This window comes from Crocuta crocuta, unplaced genomic scaffold (genome assembly GCF_008692635.1).
Source record: "Crocuta crocuta isolate KB4526 unplaced genomic scaffold, BGI_CrCroc_1.0 scaffold31, whole genome shotgun sequence".
Classification (NCBI taxonomy): domain Eukaryota; kingdom Metazoa; phylum Chordata; class Mammalia; order Carnivora; family Hyaenidae; genus Crocuta; species Crocuta crocuta.
The window spans coordinates 14,540,525-14,554,187 of NW_027528362.1; the positions used below are offsets into that span (position 1 = coordinate 14,540,525).

Below are 13,663 nucleotides of genomic sequence, written 5' to 3' on the forward strand. Positions count from 1 at the left end.
ATTCCAAGGGAATTGCCCTTGAGCAGCGGCATCTGTGGGCTGTCGGGGGAGGGCTGTCCCAGACGCCAGAAGCTTCTCCCTAAACAGTGGCGCCTGCCTGGTCCCTGCGGTAACCCTTAGCCACGTAGACAGCAAAGGTTGTCAACGGAGAAGATCGTTCTTCGGGTGACACTGCAGGGGCTGTGATGGCTCTGGAAGGCGCAGGACGGCTCCCTGAGGAAGGGGTCTGTGGTCCAGGAGCAGAAGGCGAATGTGGCAGAAGCTCCCTCGGCCCGGGCACCAGTGGGGCCCCAGCAGACAGCTGCTGGACCCGTTGGCTGCTCCCTGCGGAGTGGTGTGGGGGGGGGAGCCTGGGGGGGGCAGTGGCCGGGTCGAGCCCCACAGTAAGGTGTCCGAGCACAGGCTGGCACAGCAGCGGCGGTCGGGCAAGAACAGGTGTGATGCGCTCCGGGCAGGTGTGCAGGACAGCCTTGAGTTCTGGTGGCGGGTGGGCCGCGATGGGGGGGGGCAGGGACAGGCCCAAGCGCGCGGCTCCCGTGCTCCCCGCAGGCCCTGCTCATCAACGAGGAGAACGAGGGGTTCTGCGGAGGCACCATCCTGAGCGAGTACTACGTCCTCACCGCCGCGCACTGTCTCGACCAGGCCAAGAGATTCAGGGTGAGGGTAGGTAAGTGGAGCCACAACCGCTCAGCCGCCCTGCGGGGCTCAAGCCATTTTCTTGCTTCCAGGGCCGCCAGCTGCTATGAGCCTCCCCTCAGGGCCCCTTCCTCCGAGAAGGCTCCCAGAGCTCCTCTTCAACAGTCTGAGCACAGGGCATCTGCCGCTCATGGTTTCGTCCGTGGGGTTGTTCTGTAAGGTCTGTCCTCCTTCAGACTCTAGAGCAGCTGAGTGAAAACCCATGCAAGCCATACGTGTGACTTTTTGTTTTCTAGTTACATTACATTTCCTATTAGACATTTTTAAGTTCACAGACGAAATTAATTTTCACAATATGTCTTAATGCGGTATATCCAAAATATTACTATTTCAATGGGTAATCATTTTTTAATGTTTTATTCATTTTTGAGAGAGAGAGAGAGAGAGAGAGAGAGACAGCATGAGCAGGGGAGGGGCAGAGAGCGAGGGAGACACAGAATCCGAAGCAGCTCCAGGCCCCAAGCTGTCAGCACAGAGCCCGACGCGGGGCTCGAACCCACGAACCATGAGATCATGACCTGAACCGAGGTCGGACGCTTAACCGACTGAGCCCCCCGGGCGCCCTGCAATGAGTAATCAATTTTAAATGACTACTGAGATATTCTGAGTCTGTATTTTCACTGTGAGTCTGAACGCTGACGCCCAGCGCGCCCCCATTCTGACCGGCCGCCATTCCAGCACCGGGTGGCCATCTGGACAGCGCGGTCAGGCACAGACCTCTCGTCCCCGGTGCCCCTTCTGCCCGGCACGGTCTCAGGAAGTATCCGCCTCAAGTACTGGCCGTACTTCCAAAGTGTGACAGGCAGTCGCCCCTGGGGAGTGAAATCGAAGGCCTTTGTTATTTGCCTCATTATAATTTTATTTTTCAGATTTTCTAAGTGACCATGTCCCATTTTTTTAATAAAAAAAATAATAGCTGCTCTAAGGAGCACCATGCACGTGAGTGCACGGCCCGCCCCGAGCTGAACGCCACCGTGCCCTCCCCGCGCCCCAGGTGAGCGGGACACAGACAGGGAGGAGGGCGACGAGGTGGCGCACGAGGTGCAGATGATCATCAAGCACAACAAGTTCGTCAGGGAGACCTACGACTTCGACATCGCCGTCATCAGGCTGAAGACGCCCATCACCTTCCGCGCGAACGTGGCCCCCGCCTGCCTGCCCCAGAAGGACTGGGCCGAGTCCACGCTCATGGCGCAGAAGACGGGCATCGTGAGCGGCTTCGGGAAGACCCACGAGAACGGCCGCCTGTCCACCACCCTCAAGATGCTGGAGGTGCCCTACGTGGACAGGAACACGTGCAAGCTGTCCAGCAGCTTCACCATCACCCAGAACATGTTCTGCGCCGGCTACGACTCGAATCCCGAGGACGCCTGTCAGGGGGACAGCGGGGGCCCCCACGTCACCCGGTTCAAGGACACCTACTTCGTCACCGGCATCGTCAGCTGGGGAGAAGGATGTGCGCGGAAAGGGAAGTACGGGATCTACACCAAGGTCACCAACTTCCTCAAGTGGATCGACAGGTCCATGAAGGCCAAGGTCGAGGCCCAGAGCTGAGTGGGGGGGGCAGGGAGGGGCCCTGCGCCCCAGCCCCTGCTGCTGGTGTTTNGGAGGCCCAGAGCTGAGTGGGGGGGGGCAGGGAGGGGCCCTGCGCCCCAGCCCCTGCTGCTGGTGTTTGGCTCGTGCGGCCCAAGGTTGTGCGGGGGGGCCCTGCGCCCCACCCCCCATTAAAGTCATGCCCGCTGCTGGTGTCCTGTGTGTGTTTGCACGGCCATTCTCAGTGGCGGCGCCCGGACTGGTCCCGTCCACAGCGACGAGCTCTGTGGGGAGTCCTCATGCAGGGGGACCCTGCGCTGTGGAAGACCCTTTCCTCTGGACTGGAGCCAGCCTCTCCCTCTCCAGGTTGGGAGGTGCCGTCAGGAGATGCTAGATTGTGGGACAGGAGTCCAGACGCCCCGGGGTGACCCCATCCTGTTCATGCCAGGCTCTCCTGGTGTCAGGACACTGGGGGGTCTGTGGCGGNCCCGCTGGTCCCAGGCTGTCCCCGAGGGCCCCGTGTGGGACGGGGGCTGTGGGAGGGACCCCCTCTGCCCTGTGCGGCAAGCCCTTCCCGTCAGGGTCCCCAGCCTGTGGTCACGAGGAGCAAAGGGCTTCAGGAAACACAACAGGTCACCTCAGAGCAGACCCCCCCCTCAGGACATTTTCAAAACGCCCCCCCAGTTTGCGTTTTGCGTAACTGCACTGAGCAAAGTTTCAAAGTGCCGGTACGGGGGCGGCCCGGATGTCCCCAGCCGGCAGGGTGCTCTGTCAACAGCAGGCAACAAGAGGGCAGGAAGGTCAGCGCGAGCGGACATGGGTGGCCCAGAGACGGTCCGCGGCCAGCGGGGCAGGCCCAGCGCCGCGCAGTGGGGGCCCGTCCTCAGCGTCTGCGGCGCGGCCGGGATCTAAGGTCAAAGGTGGTCTGGGGCCCAGACAGGATTGCTGCTGCTCCCATCTGTCACTGGCGGCCCCGGGTCGGCGACCAGGCCGTGTGTGCATCAGAGGGGGAGACCGAGGCACGCCAGAGAGAAGGGTGCCTCCCCCCCCCACCCGCCCCNGGGCGAGGTCTGGGGCTCACGACGGGGCATCTGCTGACCCGTGTCCTGGCGCCACTCACGTCCCTCCAGGTCACCACCTACCTGGGGGCGGAGTTAACGGAGCCACCTGGCACACACGTCCCTCTCACCAGGCTGGTCGCCTGCAGCCGAGGGTCGAGCGCCCCTTGGGGACACGGGGACACCGGGTGGGGCCCAGGCCCTGCGGACGGCGGGCACAGGGCCCAGAAGCCTCCGGGGAGAAGGCGGCCGTGGTCTTGCTCCTGAGGGAGAGGGCAGAGGTCTCTGGACAAACGCCGTGGAACCCCCGCCCGTTCCACGAAGGGCCACGGTCGCCCTGAAACACGGAGGGGCTTCCACAGGCCCAGCCCAAGTCAGGTGGCCAGGGGCTCCCCGTTCGCGGAAGCCAGAGGGAGCTGCCCGGTCAGAGGGCAGGTGGGTTGGGTTTCCATTTAGGGGCGATTCTGCCGCAGGAGCCGACCGAAGCCGGTCACCAAGGACGCCAAACCCTGGAGCCTCGCGGAGTCCCAGCTTCGCGCAGCAATGACCCTTGCATCGCACACACGACAGGCGGCTTTCTCCGGCGAGAGCGCCCGCGGGACTCGGCGCGTGAGGGGCGCACGTGATCGGGAGCCCGCCCGGCCCGGGCTGTGAGGTCCCCGCAGCCACCGCCCCGCGTCTCGGCCGCGTCGGGGGGCCGAGGACACGCTTGTTCCCGCGAACGCCCCCTGGCCCGCCGGTTGCCTGGCTCAGAGCCCCGGGCTGCGGTCCACTCTGTCCCGTACAGACACGCTTGCCACGCTGCCCCGGGGACCCGTCCTGCCACGCGGGCTTCCGTGCTGGGCTCCAGGCAGCCCGTGGCCCTGGGTCGCCACAGGCCCCACAGGCTGCTCACGGGGCTCAAGTTTCTCTCCCCAGAGCCCTCCAGGCGACTCGTCTGAACCGGCCCCCATCCCGCCGCCCCGTGTGCTCTCCTGCAGGCCCTGACACTTGACCAGCCCCCTGCCCTCCTGTGTGCCCCGCCCCCCAGCACAGGGGACCTGGCGGGTTAGCGCCAGGTGACTGTCCCCGGCCCGGAGCTGCCCACGTGGGAGCCCTGAGCCTTGTTACTCAGGGCCGCCTGCGGGCGTCGCAGTTTCCTGGGCGGGAACCAGCTGACCTCACTCCTGGGAGGCCGGCCGGCTCTGGCGCCTCCACACCTCACCTCTGTGCCTTGGACAGGGAGCCACAGAAGAGCAGCAGACGCGGAGACACTGGCTTTACGAGGCGAGGGCGGTGTGCACCCGTCGTCGGCCGGGCACCGTTTTCGGCAGCCCTGTGTCCTCAGGCCTGTGTTTGCAGACCTGTCCCTGGCGGTGGCGGGCAGGTGGCCTACACGGTGCTCCATCCGGCCTCTGCGCCGCGCGGCCGGGCCCAGGGGCCGGGCGTGACCGCGTGTGAAGAGCCCTCCTGCTTCTCTCGCTGGTGACAGACGTGGAAGTGGTGTCCCTGCGGGCCTCCCGGGGCCACAGCCTGTCTCGCGCCCGCCGCCACCGCCCCCCACGGCCCTGCTCTCCCTCAGCGCCCCACCCTTGCGCACACAGACGTTAGCAACATAAACCCAAATTCAAAATCTTTAAACAAAGATGGCACGTTGAAATTATATTATTTGGATCTATGGAGTTGGATGTGTGTAGCAGTAAAATTATTTTAAGCTCTCTCTTCTGATGTTTTGTATTTTTATTTTTTACGTTTTAAATTTTTAAAAATGTTTTATTTATTTTTGAGACAGAGAGAGACAGTGTGAGCTGGGGAGGGGCAGAGAGAGAGGGAGACCAGAGTCGGAAGCAGCTCCAGGCTCCGAGCTGTCAGCACAGAGCCCGACGCGGGGCTCGAACCCACCGAGATCCTGACCTGAGCCGAAGTCGGACGCTTAACCGACTGAGCCCCGGGCGCCCCTCTTCTGATGTTTTAAAGGTACTGTCGGGACACTGTTCTGACCCCTGGGACTTGCGTCCGTCTGTCTGTCCCCGACGGCCCTGCCAACTGCACCGTCTGCCCACAAGCGACGGGCCCACCCCTCCTCTGGTCAGAACCTCGGGAGCACACACACCCACATCCGGGCCGATCAGAGGGAGGTGTGTCTGTAAGACGCACGCGGGGCATCAGCACTGTATCCAATCTTACACAACCCAAAACAGGCACAAGAGGGCATGTGAGGAATTTCGGTTCTGGAAGGGCTGTGGGTCAGACAAATATCCAGAAAACCCTCTAATAAAAGCTTCCTGAAAATGGACAAGTGTTGTATATGCTTCTTAATAAATGCATCATGGGGCTGGCCAATGGCAAGAAATGAAGAGGAGCGAAGGAAGAAAATGAAAGGAAGCCGAGCATGACCTGGAGGTGGTCCTTGGCCTCATACTCCAGAATGGCACTTACAGCTCCAGCCATCACACCTGTATCCCCGGCAGCAGCATGGAGGGAGGGACAAAGGAGCAGCCACACCAGCTGTCTTTCAAGAAGCTTCCTGGGAGCTGCGGGCTGGCCCTCTGCCTGCATCCCGATGGCCGGCACGGGGCCACACAGCCAGCCGGGCACCAGCGGCCCAGCTACGAGTCGGAGGCTCTCGTCCTGGAGCCCAGCTCCCACCACCCTCCCCCCGGTCCCCCCCNGCGGGAGGGGGCGCAGGCCACTACACCCGAGGGAACGCCATCTAGAGGCCCTCGGAGGAAAGGTCAGGAGCCCGAGGTGGGAAGACGACAGACGTGGGTCCAGCCGCACGGCTGTGCCCTCCGCTCTGCCCCCGAAGTGCCTGCTGACCCTCACCGGTCAGGCACCGCCCCACAGGGAGTGACGGCAGCGACCCCGAGGAGGCCGAGACAAAGCGGGAGGGCGGACTCCCGGCGGCCCCGCACGCCTTCGTGAAGACGCGGCTCACAGGAGCAGAGGCCCCAAGACTCCCGTCCCCGCGGAGCACCCGGCGCAGGCCGCAGGGACCGCGACGGGGCGGACAGGACGCGCCCTGCAGGCTGACCTCTTCACCAACCCGCGCACACGCGTCCCCCGGCCCCTGGGCCAGCGGCCGCCGCTCTAACCGCAGAGGCACCACTGCGAGGGCGGCCAAGGTCTGCTGGAGACCGCGCTCTTCAGAGAGATTAAAAATATAAGTTGATTGGGGCGCCTGGGTGGCTTAGTCGGTTAAGCGTCCAACTTTCGCTTGGGTCACGATCTCGCGGTTCGTGGGTTCGAGCCCCGCGTCGGGCTCTGTGCTGACTGCCGGCTCGGAGCCTGGAGCCTGTTTCAGTCTGTGACTCCCTCTCTCTCTGACCCTCCCCTGCTCACGCTGTCTCTCCCTCTATCTTCTAGAAATAAAAATATATATATATATAAGTTGATTTAAATACTTTTGAGTGAAATACAAGGACTTTAAACACAATTCAGATTTTTAAGTGTTAGGATCCTGAAACACACCAAGTAGGTCTTCTGCTCCTGACCTTACACCTTGACCCCACGAGTGAAAGTCCTGGGGGGCAGACCTTGCCCAGAAAGGGCCCTGATAAAATACACAAGCTCGAACAACGCAGGCTGCTGGGAGGGTGGAATGCGGGCAAGAGCGAGCCCTGAAGTCTTGGCAGAGGGCTAGGGTCACCTGAAAACCCCGCAAAGTCAAGGTCATGAGGCCACAGCTCTAAACGCCTGCCACTGACAGACCATCGACGGCTGCTGTGAACACCGATCACCTGCGGCCTCATCACGGTGCTGACGTCCATAAGCCCAGACCTGCCAAGTGGCAACTTGCCAGGAAATTGTCACCAACATGGCGCCAGCGGGGCGAACGCCCACAACAGCGCCCGTGTGACGACAGGGCTCGTCAGCAGAGAGACCCCGGGGGCCAGAAAACGGAAAGGCCTCCCCTTCGCCAGGCCCAGCTCAGTGACACGGCTCTAGGGGCGCCCAGGGGGCTCAGTCCGTGGAGCGCTTGACCTCGGGGTTGTGAATTTGAGCCCTACTTTGGGGGTAGAAATTAAATAAAAACTTTTACTTATTTATAATTTTTTTTAAGAGAGAGAGAGAGCACGAGCAGGGGAGGGGCAGAGAGAGAGGGAGGCAGAGAATCTGAAACAGGCTCCAGGCTCTGAGCTGTCAGCACAGAGCCCGACGTGGGGCTCGAACCCACGAACTGTGAGATCATGACCTGAGCCGAAGTCGGGCCGCCTAACTGACTGAGCCCCCCAGGCGCCTGTAAGTAAATAAAAACTTCATTGAAAACGGGTTCTGGAGGCCAGTGGAGCAAAACTCCAGAAGCAGGGACTTGGAATAGGGGACGCGCACAGGGCCTGACCTGCCCCCGCAGGGGGCAGGGGTGAGGTCTACTCCTCCGATGCTCTGCAGACCAGCCGCAGGGACCTGAAGGACCCCGCTGTGCACACAGGCCGACTCCAAAGAGAAGGCCACTGACCCCGAGGCGTGTCTCCTCCATGACCAAGCAGGACCGCACATTTCCGGAAACAGCCAACCCTGGGTCTTCACTGTCACTGCCCACGGGTCGGGGGAGGTCCTGGAGGTGCCGACAAAGCCTGGCGTGAGATCCGGGCCGTGAGGACGTGGCCCTGCACCAGGCTGCAGGGCAGCCCCATGGGGCAGAGGAAGGTCACCGTTCCTCAGGCACTGTGACGAGAGCAGGGGGCAGCACGGCCCCAGCGCAAGGGGATTCCGTGCCGACCCAGGGTCACACCTTCCCGCTCGGGGGACGGGCTGGGGAGAGAAAGCCCCGGAGGTCAAGAACCTGCCAGCCACAAACCCACGGCACACGCTCCATCCCACAGGGCGTGTGGGTCCCGCAGCTGGGATCCGGGTGTACCCAGGACACAGGTGACACTATATGACTCGGGGAGCTGCCTGGTCCCTTTGCTACACTTGCTCTTGGAACTTGCTCAGGCCATGAGGAGGCCCATGTGGACTTGAACTGGGAGCCAGAGCCCAGCAGCAATGCCCCCCATGGGGCCGGCTGGCGCCACAGGGAGCGGACGCACGCCTCCCCTCGAGCCCGGGGGGCCCGGCAGGCGGCAGGAGCAGCCCCCCGCACCGTGAGGGGGGAGCCACGTTCTCTGGAGCAGCTTCGAACTCCACCCTCAGAGACACCGCAAAGACGAGCTGAAACGTTTTCTTCTTTAGTAGGTTTTGCATAAACAGAGAAAACACACACACTCTGAAAACATGGCAGGCTGTAAAATGTGGAAAATTACCAAAATAAATTCATTCTGTAAAAAGAAACCTTAAATTAACCAAACACTCTGATCAGATACAAAGTTCCAATTTAACATATAAAAATAGATATGCCCCCAGGAGACAGAATAAAAGATACGCCATTTGTAGAAACTCGGCGTGCCGTTTGAGGGAAAAGGCCATGTAAAAATTCACAAAGGTGCCTTTACGAACAGCACCTCCGAGGAAACAGGGGCCCTGGGGACAGAGCCCCGTCACCTGTCCGCGTTTTCTGAAGGAGCTCCCGCTCTCCGTGCGGCGGACGTTAGCTGTGCGCCCAGAGCTTTCAAGGTGCCCGTGTGTCCTGGCAAACGAGCTCCGGAGCGCCCGGCCGCAGAGCCCTGGCCCAGGAGCGGCGCCGTCGGCACAGACGGGGACACGAGGAACGACCCGCTCTCCCGGCCTCGGGGCCGCGCAGTCAGCACACCGTCGACAGCGGGGGGAACGGGTTCTGCTTGCTAACAACCAGCTTCTGATGCTGATGTGAGATGTAGCCTTTAATGTGACCCTGCAGGGGAGAGGCTGGCTTGTGGCGGGGCCGAGGCATGCGTGCACTCACGGCCGGCCCCATGCGTAAGCGGCCCGCTCAGATCACAGCCGCTGGGTGCGCTGGGCGCACACAAACGAACACACGCGTGCTGGAGAGCAGGAAATCTGGACTGTGTCCGCCCACCCACGTCCCCTCCGAATAGCATGGTCATTCCCTGGGATGCAATCCGTTCCACCAGAAAACAGCGTCACAGAACGAAGCGGCTTTCCCGCGGCCCCGCCAGAGCCTCGCGTCGAGGCCCGGCCCGCTGGGACGCGCTGGCTCACCATGTAGATCAGGTTGGCCAGGATGCACTGCACCTCATCGATGTCCACGTCTTCCACCTGCATGAACTTCAAGGCAACCAGAAAAGCATCCAGGGACAGCTGGTGTGTTCTGAGCAGCAGGTACCTGGCGGGNGTGGGAGCTCCGACGGCCGCGGGGGTTCTGAGTCGGGAGGGAAAAGGTCTCCCGACAAACCGCCTGGTGGACACACAGGAACCATCTTTTTGCATGTACTGAACGTTCCACCGAATGGAGCGTGTCTCTGAAGTCAGGGTGCCCCTGCCAGCGAACAGTGTCCCATGCACTTGAGGACACGTGGTCCCCACAGTGCGAACAGGAACGGACGTGGAACTCAACTTCCTGACAGACAGGGGCGGGGGGCAGGGTCAGCCGGTTGTGAATAAAGGAAACGAGCACTTGCCCCCCTCGCTGTGACAAAACGCAGGGCCCTGGCCCCGAGCGCTGGCATGCGGGCCCGCAGATGGCCTGCGCCCCGAGCGGCCTCGGGAGTTGGATTTCATCCCGCACACGCACCGGGCAGGGCTGAGGCCTCATCCACACGGTGGTCAGAAACCTTCACGGCCCTGCCAGGCCCGAGTCACACTCACACTGACGCTTGTTAGGAAGAAAACGCTTAGCTTACACTTTCTTGAAGAGATTCCTGTAGGTGATGATCTTCAGCTTCTCAAGGATAAGGAAAATACCACAGCGGATGAAGAAGGTCTCGTGCTTCGTCAGGGCCTCGTTCAAGAGCAGAAGGTTGCCTTCGCTGGGGGAGGGAGGGCAGGGAATGCACAAACTTGGTCAAAGAAACCAAAGGCCAGACACGGCACGTGGGAGATTTTGAACTGATGTCATATTTTAAAAGAGCCCAGAGGGAGAAGATAAAATACCTGACAGCTTTGGTCACTTCCGCAAACTGCATGAGATGATACTTTCTCAACAGCTCGAGGGTCGGCATGTGACCCTAAGACAGAGAGCCAGTTGTCCAGAATGAGACCCTTTGGTTTTCAACAGAACTGATCTTTGATAAAATTCATATGAAAGAATCACCTTTTAAAAACTTATAACCTGTGTTTCTTAGTTTCTTTTTTTTAAATTTTTCAGTTTTTATTACGATATGTGTTTTTGAGAAGAGAGAAAGGGACAGCATGTGAGCAGGGGAGGGGTGGAGAGAGAGAGGGAGACACAGAATCTGAAGCAGCTCCAGGCTCTGAGCTGTCAGCACAGAGCCCGACACGGGGCTCGAACCCACGAACCATGAGATCATGACTTGAGCTGAAGTTGGACATGTAACTGATGAGCCACCCAGTTGCCCCTTAGAGTTTCTTTTGAAGCAGTGGAACGTGGCCTATAAACATGGTAGCAGGTGAGGAAACATGAGTCTGGCCATCAGAGCCCCCGGGGGCAGCATGGTCTTGTCTCTCAGTGGGATCTGACCTTGACCTTGTCACACCCTCACTGGTTATAACTTACAGGGAAAGCCATGGCTGAAAAAACACTGGTGTAAGAGCTGGGAACTCAGAAACGTCTTCAGAAGAGGCAGCTGAACTGTTCACAACTGCAGGCTTCCGGGCAGCAGGATCGAAAGTGGGCGGGGTCGCCATGGCGCCCTTCTGCTACATGCTGCCCGAAACTACCTACATTTTAACCACATGTGTATGTATTGCTTTATTTTTAAAATTTTTTAAATGGGAGGAAAGTAAACTATCACTCTGAGTAAGTTTTAGGCAATGAAAATTGCTAGTTACCTGCCATTTCTTTCCAAGTGTCAAATTACCTTTGGGTGACCAAATGAGATACCTACAAACACGCCAGAATGACTTTTTCTTACTTAATCCATTTCTATTAATTTAGATTTTTAGGAGAGACAGACATAATGTGCATTTATTGTGTCTAACAATGTTAAGCTTTTAAGTTACATACTTTTAAGAGGAAGGAAGCACAAAGCTGGAGGCACAAAGCCTTTCTAGAAGGATCTACAATGTCAGTTGTGCAGATAAATGGTTCAGGCCACACACAAAGCTTATCCTCCCTCTGTTCTGGGGTGAGCTCACATGGCGCTCAGACCATGGTAACTACATGCGCCTGCCATCAAGTTCAAAGCAACAGGGTCTGCACGAATTGAGTGGTGTCACTTACCAGCAGCATTTTCACTGGGAGCAAATAAATGAGAATCATCCGTTTGTTCTTCTGACTCGAGCGGTGGCAGTGCTCAAAGGCAAAGGACAGGTACTCCTCAGCTGCGGGACACAGGTGGTGCCGGACAGGTCAGGCAGGCCAGCCGCCCTCGCGGCCCGACCCCACTGCGTCGTCCATCATAAAAGCCTGCGGAGTCTCAGCAACTGTAAGTACCTACCACCGACAGCGACCGCGGACTGCTGTATTAGGTATTCAAACGTGGGGGAGAGCCATAGCAACACCTTAGGAAACGTCAACAGAATATCACTTAAAAGCTTCTATTCTTCTCCGCATTTTACGGCACTAAAACAAGGTGGGGAACGACCCAGGAGGCCGTGCTCCAAGGCCGAGGTCACTGGTCTGCACGAGGCTACGGAACAACACCCAGAGCAGCGGCCAGGACGGCGCTGTCGCTTCTGCTATGGGAGCCCACGGCTCTGACACACGGGGAGAAAGCACTTTCGGTCACGTCACTTCCCGTGCACACAGCCACCGAAGATGCGCGTTGAAAAGGTCTGGTCTGTACCCGACACAGGAGGCCCCCAGAGCCACCGCGCCAGCTAATTACTAAGTTTGGGAAAAAAAAACCCGACTTCACGTTCTCGCGAGCGCTCGTGACAGAAACGAACAGTGATGTGGCTGCGAGAAAGCTTGGGTCTGACGTGCACCGAGGCGGCGGCTGTCCCCCGGGGTGTCCCCTGGGGTTTCTACAGCTGACGCCCGGCCTCTGTGGCCACCGCGAAGGTCCAGCAAAGAGAGGGACGGCCCCTGACGTCCAACAGGAAGGACTGCAGCGAATGACTTCGCGGGAGAGCGGTGCCCACGGCAACGGAGGCGGCGGCAGGCAGTCCGCAGGCCGGGACGGGCTTTCCTTCCCAGAACCACTCTGGTGCCTACGGCTGTGCGCGTGTGCACACACACACACACACACACACACACACAGGCGTGCCCAGACACACGTGCGTGCACGCTCACACACACAGCCTGGACGAGGTTTACAGCAGATTCCACCCTACGTGTTAACAAGGGGCATAACTGCCCACCGCCCGGAGCCCCGAGTCTTTAGAACCCAGGAAACGAAGACGAACCAACCTTGCTTGAAGTCGCTGTCGAACATGGCCTTGCGCCCGACGTAGTACCTGAAGGTCACCCTCTGGGCGGTGCTATAGTCGTCCTTGAGGTTGGAGCTGTCGATGGCTCTGATGAGGGGCTTGCACAGGTGCAGCTTGTTGATCTGCGACAGCCACCACAGGGGCAACTGAGGGCAGGCAAGACGCCAGCCCCGCCCCCCACGTACACGCCTCCTCGGAGCGGGGACTTCACCGGCAAAACTGCCCATTTAGAAGAAAAACTGAAACACCAGCCCCGTGGCAGACACCCAGGCTGGACGGCCTGCCCAGAGGGGCCGCTGGCCAACCTCACGAGGCAGGAAGGGCCTCCTGGCCCATCCAGGCGGCCCCGCCCCTCCGCTATTACCGCAGCGGCGGGGAAAAGGCCAGGGGGAGCCCCGCTCCTGTGAAAGCCCCGCCCCCCACGCCGGGCACGCCGCTCGGGGCGCCGGCGCCCTGCTCTCCCTGGACGTGCGGCCCTCACCTCGCAGGGCGGAGGCCGAAACCGGACACACACAGGGCACCTGCCGCAGTCCCTGTGCCCAGCAGGCGCTCCACGGACTTGGCCGCGAGCCCGGTGTGGGGAGCGCCATCTCCTGCCACACCGGGGACGCCGGTGCCGGGGAGACGGTGCTGAGCAAGCGCCCCCGCGGAAGGGTACCTTAAAGTAGATCTTGAACAGCTGGTTCACCAGGAACAGCATCCCCCACTTCTTGGAGTCCTCGATGCCGGCCCGGCTACGGAAAGACAATTTTTTAAGTGGCACAGAAAATAAGCAGTTTGTTAGTCGCAAAGACCACCTGCCTAAACAAAATTAATACCTTCAGATAAAATGCTGCTCAAGCCACGCCCATGAACTAACACATAAAGCAGAGGTCTGACCTAACAGGCTGCGAGTATGTAGCACGCGTGTCGGGTCAGGCACCGTGGGAAAGGGGACGTGTTCGCGCTTATCCTGAGGACGCGGAGAACCGCGGAAATACACACCGCGGACGAACTGCAAACAGAGCAAGACGGTCACCTAGACA

At 59.9% G+C, this 13,663-nt stretch overlaps 2 protein-coding genes across 9 annotated transcripts in view; one reads left to right on the plus strand and one right to left on the minus strand.

Annotated features, from left to right (window-relative positions):
* F10 (coagulation factor X) overlaps positions 1–2,297 on the plus strand; it is an 11,876-nt gene extending 9,579 nt beyond the window's left edge. Inside the window, exons 7-8 of one of the 2 annotated variants that reach the window (XM_077753924.1) lie at positions 550–667; positions 1,691–2,297. In XM_077753924.1, the coding sequence (XP_077610050.1) occupies positions 550–667; positions 1,691–2,250 (678 nt within the window). In that variant the 3' untranslated portion in view covers positions 2,251–2,297. The remainder of the gene's footprint in view (positions 1–549; positions 668–1,690) is intronic. The other variant, XM_077753925.1, reaches the window with a different exon arrangement.
* Positions 2,298–8,421: 6,124 nt separating this feature from the next.
* The window catches only part of PCID2 (PCI domain containing 2), a 22,053-nt gene continuing 16,811 nt past the window's right edge, over positions 8,422–13,663 (minus strand). For 6 of the 7 annotated variants that reach the window (XM_077753926.1, XM_077753931.1, XM_077753929.1 and 3 more), the window contains 7 exons: positions 13,297–13,372; positions 12,619–12,760; positions 11,488–11,588; positions 10,239–10,312; positions 9,989–10,114; positions 9,348–9,471; positions 8,422–9,039 (listed from right to left, as the gene is read on the minus strand). In XM_077753926.1, coding sequence (XP_077610052.1) covers positions 8,950–9,039; positions 9,348–9,471; positions 9,989–10,114; positions 10,239–10,312; positions 11,488–11,588; positions 12,619–12,760; positions 13,297–13,372 — 733 coding nt within the window. In that variant the 3' untranslated portion in view covers positions 8,422–8,949. Of the gene's footprint in view, positions 9,040–9,347; positions 9,472–9,988; positions 10,115–10,238; positions 10,313–11,487; positions 11,589–12,618; positions 12,761–13,296; positions 13,373–13,456; positions 13,658–13,663 lie in introns of those variants that run through there. The other variant, XM_077753933.1, reaches the window with a different exon arrangement.